Source organism: Eimeria acervulina, genomic scaffold, assembly GCF_000499425.1.
Source record: "Eimeria acervulina Houghton genomic scaffold, Eah_scaff156, whole genome shotgun sequence".
Lineage (NCBI taxonomy): Eukaryota > Apicomplexa > Conoidasida > Eucoccidiorida > Eimeriidae > Eimeria > Eimeria acervulina.
Window position 1 is genome coordinate 27367 of NW_013550199.1, and position 24755 is coordinate 52121.

The following is a 24755-nucleotide window of genomic DNA, read 5'->3' on the forward strand; positions in this document are numbered from 1 at the left end:
TAGCTTACGAGGGTCTTGCGCTTCACCTGCTGCTGCTGCTGCTGCTGCTGCTTGCTGCTGCGTGGGTGTACGTGCAGCTGCAGTCTGGCGACGCGGGGGATATGCAGGAAATGATGAGAGCCTTTGCGGGCCTTGGCGGCAGGTAATGGCGCTAGCTAGCTAGCCAGCTAGCCAGCCAGGTAGCTACTGAGCTAGTTGCGTAGCTGCCTAGCTAGCCAGCTAGCTAGCCAGCTAGCTAGCTGCGGCAAGCGCATCTGTTTGGGTGGAGAACCAAAGCCGCCGTTGCCCCTGTAACATGTGGGGAGCGGCGCAGCTAGCTACCTGGCTAGCCAGCTAGCCACCTGGTTAGCTACCTGGCTAGCCAGCTAGCTGGCTAGCTGCAGGGGTAGTCAGCTAGCTGGCTAGCTGCAGGGGTAGTCAGCTAGGTCCAGCGCTAGCTGGCTAGCTAGCTAGATTGCTAGTTAGCTAGACGGCTAGCTAGCTAGCCAGCAAGACACCGCTAGATGGCTAGCTGGCTAGCTAGCTAGCCAGCTAGCGGTGCTTTGTGTCTACACTCTACATCCCCAGCCTTCGCTTCGGGCAGATCTCAAACCCTAAACCCTCAATGCTAAACCCTAAGCCCTAGGCCCTTTAATAACAGTCTGCGAAACAAGCGCTGCTGCTGCAGGGACAGCGCAAGCAGCTACAGCAGCAGTTTGCTGCAGCAGCACCGAACTGCTGCTGCAGCTGGTGCAGCAAATGCATGCGTGGTTGGTCGTTCACCCCTCCGCGCTCCCCTCATTCTCAGCAGCAGCTGCAGCAGCAGCAGCAGCTGCTGCTGCTGCTCTTTTTTCTGCAATTGCTGCTGCTTCTTGAAGAGGAGGCAGCAACTCTATTTCTCTGTCATACATATCCATACTACAGCCAAGGAGACCGTCTGCTGCAGCAGCAGCAGCAGCAGCAGCAAAAGCAGCATAGGCCTTTACAGAGCGCAGCAGATCCTCGCATGCAGCAGCGATCTGCTGCAGGTCAGCTGCTTCTGCTGCTGCTGCTGCTGCCTCTTCTTCAGTTAGTTCTCGCTGCGGTTGCTGCTTTGGTTCCTGCTGTTGCTGCTCTAGCGTTTGCTGCTGCTGCTGTTCCTGCTGCTGCTCCTGCTGGTGCTGCAGGTCCTCCTGCGCTCCTTGCTGCTGCTGCTGCTGCTGCAGTGGTGCTTTGGCTGCTGCAGCATTCCGCTTCCCCCGGCGTTTATTTTTGCGTTTTGCTGCAGCAGCAGCAGCAGCAGCTGCTGCTGCTGCCCGACGGGGGAAGAGAGATTCAGCAGCAGCCTGAGCCAGCACCTGCAGCCGCATGGCTGTAGCAGTGGTGGTACTGCTGCTGAAGTTTGCTGCTGCAGCAGCAATTTGTGTCTTTGCTGCAGCTATGCGGTCGTCTAAGTACAGCAGCATGCACTCTAGCGAGCCCGGAGAAGCGGCTGCTGCTGCAGCGAGAACCTTGCTACTGCACCGTTGCTGCAGCAGCTGCTGCTGCTGCTGCTTCTGCTGCTGCTGATGTTGCTGCTGCTGCAGAGCTTCCCCAAACAGCTCCAACGCCTTTAGAGGGTTTGTGTTGCTGACAGCCGCGATATGCACTGCTGCTGTTTCAGCTTCTGCTGCTGCTGCGGCAGCAGCAGCTGCTGCTGCTGCTTCTGCTGCTGCTGCAGGGGCCTCATCGAATAGCAGCCGATGCCGCACAAGCTGCTGAAGCTGGCAGCAGAGCTGCTGCTGCTGCTGCCGGAACTCTCCCCACTGCTGCAGCAGCAGCAGCACTTCTTCCCAAGGCAGCTCTCCCCTTGCTGCTGCTGCTGCTGCTGCTGCCGTGCTGCTGCTACATTTTGTGCTACTGCTGCTACTGCTGCTAGATTTCGTGCTGCGGCTTGGAGCAGCAGCAGCAAGGAGGAGTTCTTCTATATCTGCTGCTGTCTGCGCTGGGGTGTACGGACAGCTCTGGGGGGTTGCCATCCTATGAAGTCGGCGAAAAACCCTAAACCCTAAACCCTAAACCCTAAACCCTCAAGCGTCTATAACTCAGGAGGTTTCTTGTACTTCCACACGTTATTGGGGGGGTGCTGCTCTAGAAACATTTGCTGCAGCAGCCTTGGGCGATCTGCTGGTGCTGCTGCTGCTGCTGCCCGACACCGCAGCAGCCGATCTAAGTTGCGCATCCATACGCCGCTGATGTCTTCATCTGCACCGCATACACCCTAAACCCTAAACCCTAAACCCTAAACCATAAACCCTAGGCATCCTCCTACCGCAGCTCGCTTATCCTGAACTTGCAACCCTTGAAACCGTAGCCTGAAACTGTAACACCCCAAACCCTAATCCCTAAACCCTAGACCCCAAACCCTAAACCCTAAACCCTAAACCCCAAACCCTAAACCCTAAACCCTAAACCCTACCTGCATGGTGTATTCTGGGCAGCGAGAAGGCATTGATAGCAGCAAAACGCCACCCAAACCACTCATCTAAACAAGACAAAGAAAAACCTTCTTCTGCTGCTGAAGAATAAGAGGGTATAAGGCCGAACCACGCGTAAAAATTAACAAAGTCTCCGGGAAGAGCAGACGTCTTCAGAGCCATCCTACACAAACCCTAAACCCTAAACCCTAAACCCTAAACCCTAAACCCTAAACCCTAACGTGCATGTCTCCTCCGAGGGAAACGCAACACCTTAAGAAAATTCACAAACAAATTATATTCATATCGAATTCTAAAACCCTTGAGGGATTCTATACTAGGGTCTAGCCTTTGCGGATTAGGGTTTAGGGTTTAGGGTTTAGGGTTTAGGGCCTCGGGCCCCCTGAGCAGCCCCATGGTCTCTCTGCCTTCCAAGCCCTTAAGCTGAGGGTTTAGGGTTTACAAATCTCTTTAGGAGAAGCAGCTGATTAAATTTGCAGCGAAACCCTGAACCTGTAGATATCCGTTGGTTTGGGTTTTAGGGTTTAGGGTTTAGGGTTTAGGGTTTAGGGTTTAGGGTTCCTTTCAGGGGCCCCACACTGCGGCCGAAACCATCTGAGCCTGTTCATATTTAGGGTTCTACAGAGGGAAACAAAACCACAAACCCTTAAACTGAAGCACTGAAACTCTAAACCCTAAACCCTAAACCCTAAACCCTACTTCTTGCAGCGCCTTCCGCGCTGTGGGAAGCTGCAAGGAATATTACAACAGCTGCTGCAGCAGCAGGATTAGCAGCAACAGCAGCCTTTTGTAGCAGCATCAGCTGACAGCAGTAACAACAGAAGCTGCAGCAACAGCAGCAGCAGCAGCAACAGCAGCTGCAGCAACAGCAGCAGCAACAGCAGCAGCAGCTGCAACAGCAGCAGCTGCAACAGCAGCAGCAGCAGCAGCAACAGCAGCAGCAGCAACAGCAGCAGCAGCAACAGCAGCAGCACGAGGAAGATGGCTGGGCGTCGCGCAGCAAAACGGAAGCAGCGCCAGCGTGTGAAGGCAGCAGCGGGTCGTCTATCTGCTGGCAGCAGCAGCAGCAGCAGCAGCAGCGGATCATCATCAGCAGCAGCAGCAGAAGAGGGACCCTCTAGCATTGTTGTGAGGCGCGGCCGAGTGTCGCCTTCATGCCGCCAACTAGTAAGAGACTGGAGACATGTTGTGGGGCCCCGGGTGTCTGTACACCTGAGAGAGAGCCGAAGAAATAAACAAAAAGATTTTCAACGTGCAGCAAATTATTTAGGCGTTTCGCATCTACAAACTTTAACTCAAACAGATAAAGGAGTTTATCTTAAAGTCTCTAAGCTACCTAGAGGGCCCACTCTAACCTTCCAGGTACTAAACCCTAAACCCTAAACCCTAAACCCTAAACCCTAGCTCCTGTTTATCTTCAATAAACCCTAGCAGCAAGCAAACCCTGACGAACTATAAACCCTTATAAACCCTCACAAGCCCTAAACCCTAGTCAGCAACAAAACCGCGTCAAGAGAAGATCTGTGCCGGGGCTGCTGCCAGGGAGAAAACGATACTACTCCCTAGGGTTTATTGCTTAGGGTTTAGGGTTTAGGGTTTAGGGTTTAGGGTTTGTGCCTTCAGGTATTGAATTTCTCTTTAATTGGAGATGTTCAGAGAGAAGTTAGCGGTGCGCGAATAGACCCAAAGGACCTCCGCAAGCCCCCACTGCTCATCTTAAGCAGCAGCAACAGCAGCAGCAGCAGCAGCAGCAGCAGCAGCAGCAGCAGCAGCAAGAATGCGGAGGGTTTAGGAAAAGCTCAGGCGCTGCAGCTAACCACCTCAATGCTGCGGTCTCTCTTCTCTCCTGTAGACCTCCGAACAGCTAGGGTCCTAACCTCAAACCCTAAACCCTAAACCCTAAACCCTAGAGCTAACTGACTGATTAAACCCTGAGCCCTAGAGCTAACTGACTGATTAAACCTAAACCCTAAAGCTAGCTGACTGATTAAACCCTAAACCCTCTTACGCCCCAATCCTAGTACCTTTCAAACCCTAGGAAACCCTAAACCCCAGCAACAGCAAACCCTCAAGGGTTTTCAGTCTCTGTTTGACTCCTCACTGTCTGCTGAGGGTTTAGGGTTTAGGGTTTAGGGTTTAGGGTTTGTGCGCGCAGCTGAACGACTTCCGGAGAGTTGCGTTTTTCCGTTCTGTCTCTGAGCAAGAAGCCAACAGCAGCAGCAGCAGCGACAGCAGCAGCAGCAGCAGCAGCAGCAGCAGCAGCAGCGACGGCATCCGCTATCAATTCCGTCATTATACTGTCTCTCTGAAAGCAGCAGATATTACAGTAGGGGTAGAGAGTCTGCTCAAGGCTTCTGCTGGGGGTGCTGCTCAAAAGCAGCTGCTGCAGCAACTGCAGCAGAAGCAGACAGACGCATGCGATATGCTGCTGGCAGCAGAGCAGCAGCAACAGCAACAGCAACAGCAGCAGCAGCAGCAAAACCAGCGAGTTGTATTTGGTGCTGCAACGGGCCCCTCTCGCATATCGAAGTGCAGCACTTTGCAGGTAATACTGCCCAGCAAGCAGCAGCAACTGCAGCAGCAGCAGCAGCAGCAGCAGGAGCAGCAGCAGCAGCAAGAGCTCTCCATGGCTGTACAACTGAGAGAGATCGGCCCGCGGCTCGATTTGCTTCTTATTAAGATTGAAAATGACGTCTGCTCCGGCGAGGGTAAACCCTAAACCCTAAACCCTAAACACTCTCAACCCCACAAGAGCATATTTTCTGTGCCTGGCGCATCTGCTGTATCTGCTGCTGCTGCTGCTGCTGCGGCAGCAGCTGCTGTTGTTGACGGCGATGATGGCTTTGCTGCTACTTCATGCTTGCTGCTGCATCTGCGTCTACTGCTGCTGCTGGTGGTGCTGCTGCTGTATCTGCTGCACTTGCTGCTGCATCTGCTGTATCTGCTGCACCTGCTGCTGCTGCTGCTGCTGCTGCAGTGTTGTATCATAAGCATATCTCGAAGACGCCTGAGGAGTTGGAAGCCCTTAAGAAGAAGGAGCAGCTGCTAAAAGCAAAGAGGGAGTGAGGCTCTAGGGTTTAGGGTTTAGGGTTTAGGGTTTAGTCTACCGCGGTTTAGATTTGAAATTGCAGCTTTGACAGCAACAGAAACAGCAGAAGCAGCAACAGAACCAGAAGTAGAAGCAGCAGCAACAGCAACAGAGTCAGCAGCAGCAGCAGCAGCAGCAGCTAGAATCTGTGCTCTAGGGTTTGCTGCGCAGGGAGGAGAGACAGAAGCTGCTAGAGATGCTGCAGCCAAAGGGCAATGCGAAGGCAGCAGCAGCAGCAGCAGCAGAAGCAACGAATGGAGTAGAAGCAGCAGCAGAATCCTCTAAAGCAAAAGGGGGCGTCCAGAGCAGCAGCAGCAGCAAAAAGAGAGACAGAGACAGCAATGACGGAGACTCTGAAGAAGAAGAGCCGGAGAACGAATCTCATGCCGCAAAGAGACCCAAGTAAGTCTATAAAACCCTAAACCCTAAACCCTAAACCCTAAACCCTTGAGGGGGGGAGTAAAGAATACCCGCTGAGGCTCTTGTTTGTGTCTTAGGTTCAACCCCTTCACCTTCAAGCAGCGGAAGCCAGCAGCAGCAGCAGCAGCAACAACAAATAATCAGCAGCAGAAGCAGCAGCGGCAGCGTTCTCAATTTGGGGGCCGACGCAGCAAACAGCAGCAACAGCAGCAGCAGAGCCAAGCATCGAAGCGGAAGGCTGCTGCTCCCAAGGGCGGAGCAGCAGCAACAGCAACTGCAGCAAAAGGCCCGCAGGGCAGCAGCAGCAGCAGCAAGTGGCGCGGTAGCAACAAGAACCGGCGAATTCCGGATACAGCTGAGGTGTAGATATACTCTAGTTGTATTGCACTTGCAAAAAGCGTTTGGGGTGTACGTACACCTGAGATAATCTGCGAGCTGCGAACTGTGCACAAGCACATATTTCAATTGTGTTTGAAGGCAGTCCAAGCAAAGCCCCCAACAACAACACGCCGCAGGCCAGCCAGCTAGCTAGCTACCCAGCTAGCTAGCTGGCCTGCCGGCTAACTAGCTAGCTAGCTAGCTACCTAAGTAGCCATCTAGCTAGCCATCAAGGCAGCTAAGTAGGCAACTACGTAGCTACATAGGCCAGTGGAAAGCCAGCTAGCTAGCTGGGTAGTTCGCTAGCTGGGTAGTTGACTAGCTGGTTAGCTAGCTAGCTGGTTAGCTAGCTAGCTGGTTAGCTAGCTAGCTTGGTAGCTAGCTAGCTGGGTAAATGGCTAGATGGTTAGCTATCTAGCTAGCTGGTTAGCTAGCTAGCTGGGTAGTTAGCTAGCTTGGCAGCTAGCTAGCTGGGTAGTTGGCTAGCTGGGTAGCTAGCCAGCTACCAGCTCGGGAGGAGCGGCAGAACCTTCGTTGCCGCGCTGTGGCTAGCTGCTAGCTGGCTAGCTGGCAGCTAGCTGGCAGCTAGCTAGCGGCGGGAGAGCAAGCGGGAGACGCAACCTGAGAGGTTTGTTTCAAAGACGTTAAACCTACTTCTCGTGATGAAGGCCCCTGCTGATATTTTTCTACTCAGCACGCGCATCATCTTCAATTACACTGATTCTATCACAAGACCCTCGAGGGCCGAATACGCTAAAGGCCGACCCTGCAAGCATACCCAAACCCTAAACCCTAAACCCTAGGAGCCCATGACAAAAACCTAAACACTATAGGATACAGTAGATGTTGAAGCGTGATGAGCACTTGGAAGACGCTAACAAACTCAAAACCCTAAACCCTATAAAAACTACAAAGGGTGCTTGCTCTTCCGGGTTTAGGGTTTAGGGTTTAGGGTTTAGGGTTTAGTAAAATGCATGCAGTCAAACTTACTGCTTCTTTCCATCGGGTCCTTTGCAACAAATAACTCTAATTGTTTTTCAATTTCCTCCAGCACCTCGACGACGTCCTATGCACCCACAAACCCCAAACCCTTAAAAACCTAAACCCTAAACCCTAAACACCCTGGACAGCAAAACCAACAGCCTGCAACCTCCTGCTAAATGCTTGACGCAACCTGTTTGGGTTTAGGGTTTAGGGTTTAGGGTTTGGGGTTTTGCTGCTGCTTACCTCGACTGTTAATTCCTCTGGGGGGAACTGAGAAGCAACAAAAAGCACAGAGCAAAAACCCTCAAGACTAAACCCTAAACCCTAAACCCTAAACCCTTATCATGTGGCCTTCCTCCCCCCTTCCTCCCTGGCAATTAGTCTCTAAACCCTCTGCCCGACGCCCTGAGCAAGCCCTAATAATAATCGGAACATCAAACTCGAGCGTAGGCGGCAAGGGTTTAGGGTTTTTAGGGTTTAGGGTTTTTAGGGTTTAGGGTTTTGAGAACCTACAGCGTATGAAATCAAACGGGACTTCATACTCACGCCTTTGTAGCTGAAGCGCAAGGTTTCTGAACACAAGCAGCAACAGCAGCAGCAGCAGCAGCAGCAGTAGCAGCAGCAGAACTAGCAGCAGAAACAGCAACAAGAGCGGCAACCGCAGCAGCAGAAGCAAAGGCAAGGGCAACAGCAACAACAGCAACTGCAGCAGCAGCAATAACAGCAGCAAAGGAGCAGTTAAGCAATAGCAATTATAGCTGCTTAGACAGCTGCCTGGTTGAGTTTGCTCCTTACGACCTGCATCAACAGCACAGCAAACGGAACCCCAAACCCTAAACCCTAAACCCTAAACCCTAAACCCCACGGATTAAATGTTGTAGCATCTCAAGGCCAAAGACTGCAACCCAGCCTCTCCTAAACCCTAAACCCTAAACCCTGAGGCTTACAAGATCTATGAACAAGTTGGTGCCCAAGCAACGCAACTGTTTCCTGCAAGCACACAGCAACAAGAGCCCTCTCCCATCTCCCCTAAACCCTAAACCCTAAACCCTAAACCCTAAACCCTGAGGCTTACAAGTCTTCTCTCTTCCAAGCTGTGACCCGTAAACTGCAAACCCTAATCCCTCTTCCCCTAAACCCTAAACCCTAAACCCTTTTGCAGAACCTTTTAACTTACGTCTGGTTCTTCGACAGGGGCAGACCCTTGGTTGTGTTTAATGAGCTTCTTGAGAAGCGAGCCTAGAATAAGAAGAGCAGCAATACCGAAGACCCCAGCAAGAAGCTTAGCAGCAAATTTAATTGAGGCTTCTCTATCTGTTGACAGCAGCACTGTACGCTGCAGCTCGTCTGTCCCGGTTGTATATCGGGTCGTATCATCAGGCCCTCTTTCATAATCACCCTCTTCATCAAAACAAGCTGCACCATCACCATTAGCACAGGGGCCCCCAGGGGCCCCCTTCACAGGCTTATAGGTGCCCGCACGGCTTGAGGGCCCCTCCAGATCATTAGGCTCTGGGGGCCCCTGGGGGCCCCCAGGCCCTTGGGGGCCCCCAGGCCCTTGGGGCCCCTCGGGACCCTGGGGGCCCCCAGGCCCTTGGGGACCCTGGGGCCCTTGGGGCCCTTGGGGCCCCTGGGGTCCTTGGGGCCCCTGGGGCCCCTGGGGCCCCTTGGGGCCCTTGGGTTTGTTTGTAGGCCTACGCACTGAAGCGCCGTCTTGCGCGCGCTTCGAAGTAGTGTTTGTATTTCCTTTCTGGCGATCAGAAGAGAAATTTGCTGCTGTTGGTGATGGTGTTGTTGCTGTTGTTGCTGATGTTGCTGCTGTTGCTGCAGCATCTTTGCTGCGGGCTCTACGAGATGCTGTCCCTCTTTTGTTTGTACGTCTTAAGCCCGATCCGGTAGTTGTTGCAGGCTGCCGCTTCGATCTTGCATCAGCAGCTGCAGCACGTGGGTTTGATAATCTCTCGCTTTTCGTTCTTCTTGTTGTTCTCCTCGTAGGGCGTCTGCTGCTTGTAGATTTATAAGTGGGCCCCTTCTTAGAAGCCCTCCTTGTGCGGCGCTGCCCTATCGAGGTAGTCTCCTGCAGCAGCACATCCCCCTGCTTGTCAGCAGCAGCAGCAGCAGCAGCAGGAGCAGAAGGATCAGAAGCAGCTGGCAAGGGAGCAGGCTGTATAGACGCCGCGTCAGCTTCCGCTACTCCCACTAACGGCTCTACAGCAGCAGCAGACCCTCCGCATGCAAGAACAGCTGAGGGGGCAGCAAGCCCCGACAGCAGCAGCAGCAAAAGATCTCCCAAACGCATCCCTGAACAGCAGCAACCTTGTGGCTTGAATGCTGCTCCAGCTGCAGCACCAGATCCTGCTGCTGCTGCTGCAGCTGCTGCTGTTGCTACGGCTACAGCTGCTGGTACTGCTGAAGTTGCTGCTGCTGCTGCTGCAGCTGCTCTGCAGCAGCGCTTGAAGTCCCTCTATTGCTTCTCCCGCTGCTGCCTGTCCTCCCGCTGCGGCTGTGGCTGTTGCTTTCGTTGCGTCTGCTGCTGCTGGTGCTCGTGCTGTTGCTGCTGCACAGCCAGCAGCAGCAGAGTCATGTGAAAGGGCTGAAAATAAACAAGAGATTCATTGCTGCAGCATTGCAATACCAACGCTGCGCAGAGAGCGAGCTAATAAGATAGTAGCAGCGCCTTTAAAGAATAGATATACTTCGAGCAGCAGAACTGCAGCAGCCCCGGGCATCTGGGTTCAACTTGCAGCCAAGCTAAAGCAGATGAAAACCCTAAACCCTAAACCCTTAATCCAACAGAAGCCCTCCTTCTCGTAGGTCCTGTTGCAGGCGAGGCAGCTACTAGGGCAGAGGGGGAGAGACGCAGGAAACAAAGTTTGCTGCTGCAGTCTCTTTACCGGCTATGGAATCAAACGAGAAAGAAAAACAAGAATCTGCAGCAACAACAACTGCTGCTGCATCAAACAGCTGCTGCATGTACAGCCAGACCAGCAGCAGACCCAGAGAGCGCCTTGCTCGAAGATGCAGCAACGGGTTAAAAAGAAGAGAAGCAGGAGCGAGAGAGTTTCTTTTAAAGACACTCAAAGTACACCTCAATACAAAGGCTAAACCCTAGGGTTTAGGGTTTAGGGTTTAGGGTTTAGGGTTTACGGTTCGAGGGTTGCCGCCTGCTTTGCCTGGGGTCCTCTACACTGCTCTGACCCCCACCAGTATTCCTTAAGGGTTCTTGCAGCTGTTTGTGAGCTGCTTCTTTTTGCGTATAAAAAGCCCTAATTCAACGGTATAAAATACCTTAAAAATAAATTAATTATTATAAAAACAATATTAATTTAAGAAGCATACAAAGGCCAGTCAGTTGCTCCAGTTGCTTTACCCTCGCTGCCTCTAGCTGCTGCTGCGCCTGCGCAGCAGCAGCTTCAGTTACCTCCATAGTAGATATTCTTCCTTCATTTTTTTTGCTTTTTGCTGCTGCTGCTGCTGCTGCTGCTGCTTCTGCTGCTCTATATCCTTCAACAACAATCTGGCGCTCTATTGCAGCACTGCCTGTACCCTCAATGATACCCAGCTGGGCGAACCTGTGCGGCAGCTAGAGAGATGCAGAGGCAGCAGCGACAATACGTAGCCACATATACTTTCTCTGCTTCAACAAACCCTAAACCCTAAATATTAATAAACACTCGTATAACACGTGCTAGTGAACACTGGATCGGCAGTAATAAACCCAAGTTTTACACAATCGCCGTAGTGCTGATGATCCATACGCTGTTGCTGCTGTTGCAGCTGCAGCTGCTGCTGCACCCGACATCATGATGCCGTTGCCGCAGCAGCACAAGTCCAGAGAGTCTTTTTTGTGCTGCAACAAAATAAAACAAACGCCTAGAGAAATTGCTGCCAGCCCCTCTAAGACTGAGGAGCGCTGTGAGAACAGCCACTGGGTCTTGCTGCTGTCGCTGCTGCAGCGTAACGGAGTGTGCCCGCAGCTACAGCAAATGCTGCAGCTGCGCCTTCCCTTTCTTATAAGCACTAGTACACTGCCTAGACCTCCTCTGCTATTTGCTGCTGCAGCACAGCTACTACGGGAACGCGAGCTAACCAGTAGGCGGCGACGCCAAGCAGCTGCAGCGCCCCGCGCTGGCAAACTTATTGCTGCTGCTGCCGTTACTGCTTCTGTTGCTGCTGCTGCTGTTGCTACTGCTGCCTCGAGAGCGCCGCAGTGAGTAGGCCCAGACGGCCTGAGTGTGCATCGAGCAGACTCAGCTCGCTAGCCAGATAGCTACTCTCCTACCTATGGTGACTAGCCAGCTAGCTACTCGTACATAATAATACCATATATATAATAGCTAGCTAAAGGAGGCTCCTAATACAAGACAGGGGAAAGACAGGCCATCTAGTGTTTCATCGATGGAAATGAATCCGTTACTTTGACTACAGAAAGCAGCAGATTGCTGTTGCTGCTGCTGCACAGCACGCGCGCGGTACTGCTGCTGCTGCTGCTGCTGCTGCTGCTGCTCAGCTAGTGCGGGGTGTTGCTGCTACTTTCTGAACAGTGCGGGATCCTCCTGCGGTTGGTGCTGCCGCTTGGCTGCCCTGAAGCCAAACATAACTGGAGCTGTGCAGATGATGAAACACACAACTAGCTAGCTGGTGCGAGGAGGCCCCAGCTAGCTGTCGGCCTGACCCTTCGTATTCTGCCTTGATAGCCAGCCAGGCATTTTCTATGGACCTGCAGTCAACCTGTGGGCAAGGAGGCTCCGTAGCACAGCGAGTTATAGAGGTATCTATCTATCTAGCTTGCTAGTAAGCTAGCTAGATAGATACCTCTCTAACTCTCTAGTTAGGCAGCTAGCTACCTAGCCACCTAGCTACCTAGCCAGCTCCACAGCTAGTTACTTAGTTACCTAGTTCGATATCCATCTGGCTAGCTAGCTAGCTAGCTAGATAGCTAGCTAGCTAGTTACCATTTGTGCAGAATAGGCCTAGTTCATCCTCCTGGCCTGAATGCCCGTAGCAAACACCGCATCGGTGACTCCCCCCGTATTCCACACTGCGGGGCCGTGGCGGCCTGTTGAGACATCAACAACTGCGCATAATGCAGCTAAGTCTGACGGGCGATCCATCAGAAGAGAGTATGTTCGCAGCGTGGTTGCCAGTACGCAGCAGCGGCTCTCTTGCAGCATTTGCCCCACTGCAACGCAAAGCAACGTGCATGCAACACATAGGCAGCAGCAGCGTACAACAAATAAGCACGCATGCAATAAGCATTAGCAGCAAACCTGGATAACTAGTCTAGCTAGCCATCAATGCATTTTACCACCAAAGTATGCATCAGGTACGCAGCCAGCATCAAAGATGCCGTGGGTAGCCTTGGGGCTGCATGTGCGAAGGGTTAGACAAACAGAACTAGTCGCGAGTGAGCCAAGACCCCGCTGCTTAAGAGGGAGCCACTTCTCCAGGCTGTACAACAGCTAGCTATCCAGCTAACTAGCTAGCGATACAGCTATCTATGCAGCTAGCTAGCTAGCTAGCTTCCTAGCTAGCTCGGTAGGTAGCTATTTTGCAGCCCGGTGCACCTAAGTGGCTGAGGAGCTGGTGAAGTTTCGTGAAACAGTTCTTTCGGAGAGTTTTGTGGGCACTTACATGGCCTAATCATAGCGTTCACTTCTCTGAATTCAACAGAGTGCGAGGTGCCGATGTACAAGTCCTTTAATGTGTGGAAATCAATGCGAGAAGAGCCAGAGAAGAAACCAGAAAGGCCGAGGGTTTTCAGACATAAAGCACCTTCAGGGTACATCAGACGCAATTGCTTCCTCTTCACCTTCAACGAACTATGACACAGCTTCGAGCATTGCACGCCCCTGTTCAAACATAACACAATACCCGCACAAAGGAATGCATTCAATAGGTAAAACAAATACACTCCTATAATACATACATACATACGATATAAATACATATATATGTATACATATATATGTATTCATGTTCTCTCTGTCCCTACATTATGCAGATATATATATATATATATAGCAACCTTGAATTTAGTTGCAGTCCGCAGAGGGAGATACAGCAAAAGAAAACGACGGTGAAAACAAAATATGAAAGCTGGCGTTATCAGAAAATGTATAAATGTTTAAAGAAAGAGATGTACAGAAAAAGAGCGAAAGAAACAAGCGAAGGGGGCAGAGACCAACAAGGCCGATATATGCCAGTATTTTTGTTTCTTTCTTGTCTGTTACCTTCCGATCTTTTTGAGAGAGAAAGAGACAGAAAAGAGCCAACAGACCAACACCCAAGCGGATTAATATTAGAGATGATAAAAGCAATGACAAGCAAAGGAGAAGAAATAGAGAGGGGTACAGAGGTGAAGACAGAGCGGGAGGCAAAGAGATACACGAACAAACACAAGAAATACCCAATAATATACTGACGCAGAGAGGAAGAAATCATGCACTTGCAGCAGTTCTGTTTGCTGCTAAATGTTTCTCTGCTCTGTAGGGATATGCTGCTCTAGGCAAACGCATGCATGCATGTATGAGTCCGTTACGCCAGTCAAAAGCAACAGCAAAAGCAGACAGCATAACAAAACAAAGCAAAGCGACAGAAACGAGAAGACAAACTACGCACATAAACACTATAGCAACAAAGCAGTGATGCCCCTACTCTAAGTCCTCCCCCCTCAACACCGCAACAGAAGAAGAGTTACTGTAAAGAAAAAGAAGAAAGACTTTTTGAAAACAATACTACATTTAGAAAATTAGAATTAAGATTTTGTGTAGCCCCTCACGCTTGAAGTTTTGTAATCGCCTCCAAATACACATCCGCTATCCTTTCCCCTGCGCAGAACAACAAATGCAGATACACCACCACACCATACAGCAGCAACAGCAGCAGCAGCAGCAAGACCACCAACAACACAACTGCACAGCAGCAAGAACTCTCAGCTGCATCACCGGCACCACTAGAACAAGAGGCAGTGGCTGCCCACGTGCAACGCAGATCCACAACAAACAACTTGCTTACGTAGCAGCAAAGCAGCAGCAACACGAACAGTAGCAGCAGCATCAGAGCACTAGCGAAAGTAGCGCAGCAGCAAAAGCAGCAGCAGCCCACCAACAACAGCAGCAGCAGCGCACCAGCAACAACAGCAGCCGCACCGCACTTCCAGTAGCAGCAGTAGCAGCGCACTTGCAACAACAGCAGCAACAGCAACAGAGCATGAGCAACAGCAGCAACAGCAGCAACAGCAGCAGCAGCACACCGATCCCATCTTCTTTATACTGATAGAGAAGTGCTATGCGCACAGAAACCTGCGAGGGGAGGTTATACTCCCTCTCCAGCATTCGTGCCTTCGCCTGCACCTCTGGGCTCTTGTGGTCCTTCGCAAAATGCAGCGGATATCGATGGCTCTGGAAAGAGAGCACCAGAAGCAGCAGCAGCAATAGCAGCAGCAGCAGTGGCAGGCAACGGGATGCAGATAAGATGTAAGCGATTTGCGGATGCGATATCTCGCATGACCTTGTTCAGTGTCCAAGAGCTGCTGCTGTTTCTGCAGCAGCTTCAGTTGCTGTTGTGTTTCTCGCGTGCATGCGAAGCTAAAAATGAAAACGTGCGGAGCTCGTTTATGGTTTTTTGCATTACCCAGTCAAAACGATGTTCAAGGCGAAGGGGCTTCTTTGGCTGTGGCTGCTGGCGATTGTTTCCTTCCTCTGTGGAGGCGACGGGCGGGCTCACGGCGGGCTCCTCATCTTGTTGCTGCTGTTTTTCCTCTTGCTGCAGCTGCTCTTGCTGCTGCTGCTCTTGCTGCTGCTGCTCTTGCTGCTGCTGCTCTTGCTGCTGCTGTTGCTGCGGTGGCAGCGGAGGGTGCTCTTGGGGGTCACTGTGGTGCCCCTCATCCAGTGCTGAAAGCAGCCGTAGAAACCCAAACCGTATACCCTGAACCCCTTGCGCTTTCTCTGTGTGACGTGCATTCAAAACCCTAAACCCTCAAGCCATACTTACGTTCCGTGGGTGATTCAACGCCTTGGACTTGTATTAGGTGAAGAACTCTAGCTGGATCAGAGGAGGAATCTTTCTTGCCCTCCTTGAAGGTAAACCGTCTTTTGCCGTACCCCCTGAAGAAGCAACGGAGAATATATTACTACTGCTAACTCGCATACAGCTGAGATGCGAAATGTGGAATGTTCGCAGGGGAACGAGGAGGTGATGAAGTATATTTATACAGGAAGGTCTTGCTCTAGTGTTCTATGACCAGTGGTTGCTGTGTAAACCACTCACTCAAACACTTGATCTTCTTCGCCTTTCTGCTGCCTGGCGGCAAGCGCGGACTGAAGCTCCGCCATTAACCCCAGATCTCAATTTTTGAACAGAAATTTGCTGAGAGGCGGCATGCAGTATTCAGCTCCCCTATTGACAGGCGTGTCCAGTGAGCCGTGTCAATCTGAACTCATCGACGCTGTGGTGGCCTCGGGCTGGAGGCGAATAGGGAAGCCATGGGGACAGCAAGAGCTGTCTAAAGAAAAATAATAAAATATTCTACTTAAATCATAAGGGTTTGCAAAAGGTGGTGGGTCGTTTGGAAGCGCAGGACTATTCAACAGCAACCGCCACCACCTGCGACTTCGCACTTCGTCATTCAGTGCAGCGGCGGCACCCGATGCACGTGAGCAAGCAAACCTCTTTTTAGGAATTTATTATTTTCCTTTTTTTTCACATTAGAAAAGGACTTTCCATGTATTGCTGCTGTGTTTACTCGTCAAAGCAAGGCTCCTCCTCGGCGTACAGCTGTATGAGGGCTCCCTGGAGTGGCAGCGCGTAGACCGGTGTCGTTGCATTTGACAGTAGACCCCCACCAGAGGTAGAAGGAGGAACAGCATTAGATGATCTTGCCTCAAGTTGCAACTGTCGAAATTGCTTTGAAGCCCCCTGACCGCCAACGCGGCACTCTAACTAGGTCTGTCAATAGCACTGTCTAGGTTTCCGAGTTGCAGCTGCTCTGTTTTCACATATGACGGACAGAATTAGGCACAGACTACCAGCTGTTGAACCGCAAAATTCCTGAGCTGAAGACCTACCCAAATATTCATATTGTGAATGTCACGATATTGCGACTACTAAACTCACAGTGAGTTCCACTCCGCGCCTCGTTTCTTCTACATCTACACTCGAACTCACATCGTCGGATGAAACAAAACAACGCAGGCTTCAATACGCATAGAACGTTTCTTTCCCAAGTTTGCGCTGAGGCGCTTAACCCGATCTTCTGCCAATGCTCTGCGGCCCTTGCGTTGAATACAACAAATTAATCAGTAATGCGTCACGAAAGCTTCCCGCTTTGAACTAGAGCTTGGATCCAAGCTTCAAGCATGCTTGAAGCTTTACCTTTCTTTAGTTAAAGTTTCTAGACTGGCTTTTCTGAGGCCTGTAGGGCTACTTATAACTATGGGCCCACATTGTACAAGCAACTGGGAGTAGTGTTTGCAATGTTTGCAAACTCAGCTACCAGTTTTAATTCTATCTTCTGAACCTTTAAAACACCAAACTCCTGGGCTCTCTAGAGAGAGGGGAACAGCTTTGAAGACTGAAACGTAGATAAATTGGTTGGCTTGTACACTGTGTAAACTACTCTGCAATGTGTAAACCAACTACTATAGAATTTGCTACCCATGCAAATCTCACCTTGCCACTAGACAATTGCCCTGTCTGGGGGTGTTCTGCATCTAGGCACACGGGTAAGATGCGGTATTCACACTGCGTTTTAAATGGATGCGTTTGATGCCGAATGAGACGCGAAAAATAACGGGTACATTGTGAAGGTCTTAACCTCGACAGTGGCCCAGAGCTCGTCAGTGACCCTCGGTTTCGGCATCAAGAATACGCCCCTTACAGAACCAATTGCAAAATGTACTTGTTATTAATTCATTCGCAATTTTTTCACTGGCTCACTGACGCAAAAACCCACCAGCGCCTTCTCTACCTGGCTGTGCCCCGTTTGCTCCAGTAGCAGGCAACAACTTTGGCAGGGAAAAAACCAAACTCACTCACTGCTCGATAGATGAGTGAACTCAGCAAAAGGGCCAACCAGAAACAAAGAAACAAGGTAAGATGCACGAGCGGATATCCAAACTACTCTGCTGACTGTGGTGAAGTGAGGAAATACAGCCGCTACCAGCAGCAACAAGCATATGCGTGCATACATTATTGCACTAGCGGATGATGTCGGCCTAGCTATTTAGCGAAGGCTCCAATAATAGGAGCCGACCACGATGCTTAAACACGGAAGTAGGTTTGCGAATCCTGATGCAAACCCCTGATTAAATTAGAATGCCGAATCATCTGTGCCAGGCGAGTGCCCGAATATCCTGCAGGGCTCATGTATCCCGACCCTACGAGGAACAAAACCTCGTACTTTCGGAATTTTCATGATGCCCACCATAACTGGCACAGGCACCGCAGTGCCTAGTGCACTATCACTTTCGACGGCTAGGGGAAGCCACCTGCAGCTGGCCAAAGTGACATCATTTCCTCCATGAGCAAGCACCTCTTCCAGCACTTGCACAGACAGCTCAGGGTCGCACTCCCGCAAGCACCAACCTACACAGGGTTAACGATGGTCAAAGCAACCACTGATGCAAGTGCCGAGCGAAAGTACGCGTAATACATATTCCTTCCAAACCCAACGTGCTGTCTACGGATATACTGTCGTCTTTCGCATCAACACGTACAGAAACAAATTCTCAAGCAGTTTAGAAACCCGGAGTTGATCCGTTCAACTCCATCCTCATGCGCTGAACTGTCAAACGCACTTCCTGCATATAGTGAGGGGTATCATGGGTGGGACGACAGCCGATACGCGCATCCGCAAGACCCTGAGCCGGCAATGACTTGTCACTGTCCCCGAACCTGCCAACAGGGCGCAGGCCTACATCCTGCTTGAATATTTGTCCTGCGTAGTATACTATGTTGAGCATGCCATATATCGAAGTGTGCTACTCACTTTCTGTGGATTTGATGCTGCTCCACAGTAGCCACACACCTCGCTAGAGCCCGCCTGGCAGTGTTAAGCTGACAGAGTATGTGAGCATAGGAAGCACGGCGCGCACCTACTGGCGAGCTATCTGTTGCGGTAAGCAACGCGCAATAGATCTGCAAGTAAGCAGCACCTTCGCGCCTATCGTCCCTTCCAAACTTACTTCCTTCTTTTCGGTGGTGGCCACTGCAGCTAACACACACATCGGCAAGTCGGTGGGTTGGCGGTGACGTGTGTCATTGCCCCCACGCGACAGCGTGGTCTGGCTGCCAACCGGGCTCAGGCCCACCTCCTGCATAAATTTTGTTCTGCAGAGATTAATGAGTCGCATATGCCATGCATCAAAGTATGCTACGCACTTGCTGAGAATTTGATGCTTCTCCAGAGTAGCCACACACCACGCTACAGGCCACCTGGTAGTCAGGCAGGGGGCACTGCTGGTAGGTGACTGGCGGAACAAGCAAGACTCGCACCTGCCGCAATATGAGCAGCTACGCGTCGCCGTGAGAAATTCACAATACATTTGCAGGTTTCAAGGACTCTACAAGCAACGTACTCGCGCCTGCGGTCCCCTCCAAACTTACTTCCTGCTTTTCAGTGGTGGATACGGCAGCTGACACACACGGGTGCAAGCTGCCGGGTCGGCAGTCACGATATTATTGTCCCCGCGCGGGCTGGATGCCAACCGGAAGCAGGCCTACAGCCTGCATGAATTTTGTTCTGCTTAGTATACTAAGTTGCATGCGCCATACACCGAAGTGTGCTACGCACTTGCTGAGAATTCGGTGCTCCAGAGTAGCCACACACCACGCTTCAGGCCACCTGGTAGTCACAAGCTGACAGGACATAGGGCAGCATTGGTGGGTGAGTGGCAGAAGAAGCTGGTTTTCACCTAGCCCAATATGAGCAGCCACGCGCCTCCGTGAGGAACGCAAAATACATCTGCAGGTTTCAAGAACCCTACAAGCAGGGCTTCCGTACCTGCGGTCCAATGCAGTGTGTGCGGCACCACAGTGCGTACCACGAGATCCTTAGCAGCATCCTACCAGGTGCACAATCTACAAACCGTAACATCACAGGCAGCCTGCCTGTTGCTCACATATCCGCTTGCAGCCCGTCAAACTATCGGCGTTCCCAGTCATGGTTGCCTGCCGCTTTACCAGCGTTACGTCTTCTCCAATTATTTTCCTGGAAGACTGAGCATGTTCGATCGCTGGCATAAGCAACCCATACAACGCTCGGTGGTGGTATGTCCTTCAAACGAGAGAGAAGGTGTTGTTCTAAGAACACCCACAGGTGGGCGAAATGCGGACGCAGCAAGACTATCGCAGCAGGCGTTCATCTCTTGGGAGTTTTGCATGGCTTATTTCACAAACCTCGTGCAAATTTAAATGCCTATTCCCGCTACGCTTTGGTGCCCTACATTCGGTTGAAAGTCACGTGGTTCGTAGTGGTTTGCCACGGGCTACTGAGAGCTAGGCGAAATCCCCTGCAACTAACAAAACTGAAATCATCGCATTCTGAGTGAATTCACGTCTGCTGGATGCCGACCACCCCAGCAGATGGCTCAGGGTCGAACTCAATCAATAACCTACACTGGCTTAAAAGCCGTAAATGCAACCACGAATTCTTCTGCCGAACTAAGGACTTGCAAAGGAGAGCGATCCATAGTACTTTTTAACACAGGAAGCACTCTGTGGATCTTTCCTTGTCTTCCAAGCCATCAAACAGCGTCAAGACACGCCGGCTCTTCCTCTGTGGGCTGCTCAAGCATTTTCAACAATTCAAGAAGGCTAGGATGTACTTGTTGTAACCCACAAGCATGCGTTTGAGTTTCGCTAATACTGCCTGCGTAATAGTGCACACGGGAGCTGCAGCACGCATCCATAATGGGGGTGGCAGTGTCGTGTGTCTCTGTCCTCGCGCGACCAAATGCATTGTCTGCCAACAGGGCGCATGCGCTAGTTCCTGCCTGAATGTTCGTTGCACACATTGTGCATGCCATTCATCGAAGTGAGCCACCCACATTCTGAGGACGTGATGATTTTGCAGTGCAGCCATACACCATGAGAGAGGCCGGCTGGTGGTCTCAACCTGGCGTGGCAGAGGGCGCTGCTGGTAGATGAGTGGCAGAAGAAGCAGGGTGCACAACTACTGCAATCTGAGCAGCTGAGAGTTGCCGTGAGCAACGCACAATACCTCTGCAGGTTTCAGGAATCTACAGGCAGCGCCTTCGCTCCCGTGGTCGCATGCAGTCCGTATGGCAGCACAGTGTGTACCGTTAGCACCGTTAGGGTTTTGGCAGCAGCATACCAGAGGCACTCAGGCCCAGGGGCACCATCAACTTGTCGGTGACTCATGTGGCTGTCTGCGGCCAAAGTAACTAGCGGCGTTGCCAGCCAGAGTTGCTCGCCTGTCTAACGCAGCAACGCCTTCTCGAATTATCCTCCACGACAACTGAACACGTTCCTCCGCTGTGATACGAGATCTCCACAACGATCGGCTGTGACAAGCCCTGTCGTGCATCGAGCGAGGGAACGAGTTGAGCACGTAACAGGATCAGGGCGGTAGGCGCGCATCGTGTAAATAAGAAGGCGGCACTTTTGTCAGTTGCAGATGATTTCCACTAGCCTTGTTCTCCAGTGTTTTTCACATACCCCGTTTCACGAACCTGGTGCTAATTTCAATGCTTCTTTACATTCCGCTAGAGGCTACACGCCTGCGCCGAACTGTCAAACGTACTTCATGTATGTCAGGGGTGGATAGTGCAGCTGTCGTGCGCCCCTTGAAGACGCTGGGCCGGCAGCCACGTGCGTCATTGTCCCCGCCAGGCCAAGTGAACTGGCGGCAGACCTAATTCCTGCATGAATATTGTTCTGCCTAGTATGCCAACATGAACATGACATGCATCGACGACGAATGAGACGAACTTTCTGTGGATTTGATGTTCCTCCAAAGTAGCCGCACACCTCGCTACAGGCCGCCTGGTAGTCTCAAGCTGACACGATAAAGGGCACTGTTGGTAGGTGAGTGGCGGAAGAAGCACGGTGTCGGCCTACTGCAACCTGGCCAGCTACACGCCGCACAATGCATCAGCATTCCGAGAACGCTAGATGCAAAGCTTGCTCGCCTGTGGCCCCATGCAATCTATACGGCACTACAATGCGTACCGCTAGCATAGCCAGATTCTTGGCAACAGACTACCATTTCCACAATCAATAAAGCGCAGTGTTCGCCACCAACCTACCTGCAACGTGTGTGCATCCCATCAATCTAGGGGCGCTGGCGGCCATAGTCGCCTGCCGCCTTACTAGAGTAACGCCATCTCCAATTATTCCCCTAAGCAACTGAAAACATTCGTCCCTGGACTTACAAAGCCTCTACATCGATCGGCTACGACACGCTCTACGGCGCATCAATCCGAAGGCCAGATGAGCACGCAGAAGGACTACAGTGGTTGGCGCTCGTCGCTTGTGGTTTTCACATGCCGCAGCTAAGCACTCTTGTGCAGCCTCGAGTGCGTATTCCCGTTACGTCTCTGCGTTCTACGCTAGGTGTAAGGACAGCGCCGTTCATAGTGCGTTACCACGTTCGCCTGCAGCGGCTAGCGGGAACCGCCTGCAGCTGACAAAAATTGCTATACCCGTCAGTTGTCGACAAGTCGAAGAGAAAGCTCCGGGCTGCATTCAAGCAAGCACCAGCCTACACAGGCTCAATGATCGTCAATGCATCCACTGGTGCTAGAGCCTAGCTAAAGATATGCAACGGCATGTGACCCATATGGATTTGAAACCCAAGACGCACTCCATGGACCTGCCACTGTCCTCTAAACCGAAAAGCCGTGCCCAGACAAACCGCTTCTGCCTCTGTGGGCTGTTCAAACATTTCCAAACATTCCAAGAAACCCAGAGTTAATTCGCTGCTGAACTATCAAACGTACTTCCTGCATATCAGGGGTGGACGCCCCAACTGAAGCGCACCTCTGCAAACCGCTGGGCCGGCAATTACCTACGTCACTGTCCCCGCGCGACCGAGTGCACTGTTTGTCAACACCGTGCCCGCCTACCAACTGCATGAATATTTATTCGGGAACCAGTAAAGGCGTCCTGGAAAAACTAGCGGGTCGATTAGCGGGGCAACTGGGTTTGTGGAGGTCGCCGCTCGGAGGCTTCACAGCTTGTGGTTATCTTAAAGAATATCAGCGTTTATGCGCTGCGTATTATGTTAACTTGAACCACACATCGAAACATGCAACGCGCTAGGGGATTTGATGTTGCTCCACAGTAGCCACGCACCACGCTGAAGCCCTAGTAATCTCAAGCTGAGAAGACACGAGGGCACTGCTGCTATGTGGGTGGCAGAAGAACCAGCGTGCCCACCCAACCCAACGTGGGCAGCAATATCTCGCATAAGGAGCGCAAAATGCATCTGCAGGTTCCAAGAACCCCACAAACAACCTCTGCTCGCCTGTAGTCTCCTCCAAGCTTACTGCCTGCATATCAGAGGTGGGCACGGCAGCTGACCCACCCATCGGCACGCCAGTGGTTCGGCAGTCGCGTGTGTCACTGTCCCCTTGCAACCGGGTAGTCTGCCTGCCAAAATGGAGCACGCGCAACTCCTGCGTAAATATTTGTTCTATATATATATGATGTTTTGCAAGCCATGCATCGAAGAGTGCTACGCACCTTCTCCTGATTCGATGTTTCTCCAATGTAGCCATACACCACGCTACAGGCCGCCGGGTAGTCACAAGCCGACAGAGCAGAGGGCAGTGCTGATAGGTGAGTGGCAGAATCCGCCGCATCCCCACAGCTGCTTCTCGCATGACGAGCGTAAAATGCAACTGTGGGAAAACGACATAAGCAACGTTTTCGCTCCATCTGTCCCCTCCGCGCCTACGTCCTGCACGCCAGGGGTGGACACAGCAGCGGACGCACGCATCGGCAAGCCGCCGCGTCAGTGACGTGTCATTGCCCCCGAGTGGCCGAGCACTGCCCCAGCCAACAGGGCACAGGCCTGCTTGTCAAATAACTACTGCACTGCCTAGTATGTTAACGCGAACATGACATGCCAGGCATCGAAGGGTGCTGCGCACTTTCTGCGGCATCAATGTTACTCTAGATCAGCCACGCCGCACGCTACAGGCCGCCCCGTAAACTCAACCTGAGAAGGCACAAGGGTCTGTCGACAAGTAATTGGCACAAGAAGCAGAGTGCGCAACTGCTTCAACCTAGCCAGCTACACATCGCCATAAGCAACTTAAAATACACCTGCAGGTTTCAAGAACGCTGCCTGCAGCGCTTCCGCTCCCGTGGTCCCATCCAATCTGTGAGGCCCAGCAGTGTGTACCGTTTGTATCGTTATGATCATGAGGCGTTTGATGCGCAAACTATAAAGCTAAGCATCGCCACCAATGCGGCTGTTACACACCCCTCTGTCTGCAGCCCATTAATCTAGCGGCCTTAGCAGTCAGAGGGTTGCCTCTCGCCCTACCAGAGTAACGTCATCTCCAATTAATCTCCTGGACAACTGAACACGTTCGTCCGCTGACATACAAAATATTCACAACGCCAGCTGTGCAGACCCTACGGGGGGCGAGTTGCCCACCCAGAAAGATCAATACAGTAGGTGCTCATCGTTTGTGGATTCCACATGCCGCATTTCCCTAATATTGTATAGGATTAAATACCTATTCCCGGTGACTTCCTGTGTTCTATATCCGGTGAAACGGTGCCGTAATGCGTAGTGCAATATCACTGGTGCTGACGATAGCTAGCGAGAATTGCTTGCAGATGACAAAACTCTCAGTCAAGCGAGCGAGCCTCTGCCGGAGGCTCAGCAGCCGGGCAAATAGCTCAGGGTCCAACTCAAGAAAGCAATAACCTACACTGGCTTAATGATCGTTACTGCAACCACTGATGCTAATGCCGAATTAGAGATTTGCAGCGGCGCGCGATCTAAACGCAATGGCCACTACATGGACCTGCCACTGTCTTCCAAACCAACGAGCAGTTTCGAGAAAAGCCGCCTCTGCGATTTGGGCTGTTCAAGCATTCAAGAGACCTACGGTGGATCCGCTCACAACCACATGTAGGCATTTAACTGTCAAACGTACGTCCTGTGCATCAGGGGTGGATGGTGTAGCTGAATCACAGCTCTACACGTTGCTGGGTCGGGAGTGGCGTGTGCCACTGCCGACCGTCGGGCGAGTGCACTACGTCAAGAAGGCGCAGGCCTACTTCCCACGTGAACTTCGGGGTATACGTTCAACATGACATGCATCTATGCGTGACAGTATCCTTGGCGTTTCTCCAAAGTTGCTGCGTTGTAGCTTCGTGTGTTTCAAAACTAGGCGCAGCACTCGTCTTCTCGTTTCAAGCGGACAAGGCACAAGGGCACTACTGGGAGACGAGTAAATAAACAAGCA

At 51.8% G+C, this 24755-nt stretch overlaps 6 protein-coding genes across 6 annotated transcripts in view; 2 read left to right on the top strand and 4 right to left on the bottom strand.

The window, feature by feature from the left end:
- EAH_00021730 (signal recognition particle 54 kDa protein, putative) overlaps positions 1-146 on the top strand; it is a gene marked incomplete at both ends in the record, with an annotated part of 6101 nt that extends 5955 nt beyond the window's left edge. The window contains one exon of the mRNA XM_013397042.1: positions 78-146. Within this exon, the coding sequence (XP_013252496.1) occupies positions 78-146 (69 nt within the window). The remainder of the gene's footprint in view (positions 1-77) is intronic.
- A 612-nt stretch (positions 147-758) lies between these two features.
- On the bottom strand, positions 759-3029 carry EAH_00021740 (hypothetical protein, conserved; the record flags this gene model as incomplete). The annotated part of the gene is made up of 4 exons (XM_013397043.1): positions 759-1977; positions 2270-2318; positions 2417-2598; positions 3013-3029. The coding sequence occupies 4 exons, from the start codon at positions 3027-3029 to the stop codon at positions 759-761; spliced, it is 1467 nt and encodes a 488-aa protein (XP_013252497.1).
- A 387-nt stretch (positions 3030-3416) lies between these two features.
- EAH_00021750 (ribosome biogenesis protein SSF1, putative) lies at positions 3417-6309 on the top strand (the record flags this gene model as incomplete). Its single annotated transcript, XM_013397044.1, has 6 exons — positions 3417-3602; positions 4059-4283; positions 4591-5143; positions 5413-5497; positions 5695-5925; positions 6021-6309. 6 exons carry the CDS (start codon positions 3417-3419, stop codon positions 6307-6309), a joined length of 1569 nt encoding a protein of 522 aa, XP_013252498.1.
- Positions 6310-7007: 698 nt separating this feature from the next.
- Positions 7008-10034, bottom strand: EAH_00021760 (hypothetical protein, conserved; the record flags this gene model as incomplete). Its single annotated transcript, XM_013397045.1, has 7 exons — positions 7008-7087; positions 7312-7387; positions 7549-7575; positions 7819-7877; positions 8241-8334; positions 8483-9513; positions 9941-10034. The coding sequence occupies 7 exons, from the start codon at positions 10032-10034 to the stop codon at positions 7008-7010; spliced, it is 1461 nt and encodes a 486-aa protein (XP_013252499.1).
- Positions 10035-12278: 2244 nt separating this feature from the next.
- On the bottom strand, positions 12279-15641 carry EAH_00021770 (hypothetical protein, conserved; the record flags this gene model as incomplete). Its single annotated transcript, XM_013397046.1, has 7 exons — positions 12279-12487; positions 12940-13157; positions 14087-14135; positions 14561-14708; positions 14941-15200; positions 15301-15413; positions 15577-15641. 7 exons carry the CDS (start codon positions 15639-15641, stop codon positions 12279-12281), a joined length of 1062 nt encoding a protein of 353 aa, XP_013252500.1.
- Positions 15642-18044: 2403 nt separating this feature from the next.
- Positions 18045-18626, bottom strand: EAH_00021780 (hypothetical protein; the record flags this gene model as incomplete). The annotated part of the gene is made up of 3 exons (XM_013397047.1): positions 18045-18201; positions 18296-18363; positions 18492-18626. 3 exons carry the CDS (start codon positions 18624-18626, stop codon positions 18045-18047), a joined length of 360 nt encoding a protein of 119 aa, XP_013252501.1.
- Positions 18627-24755: the final 6129 nt, after the last annotated feature.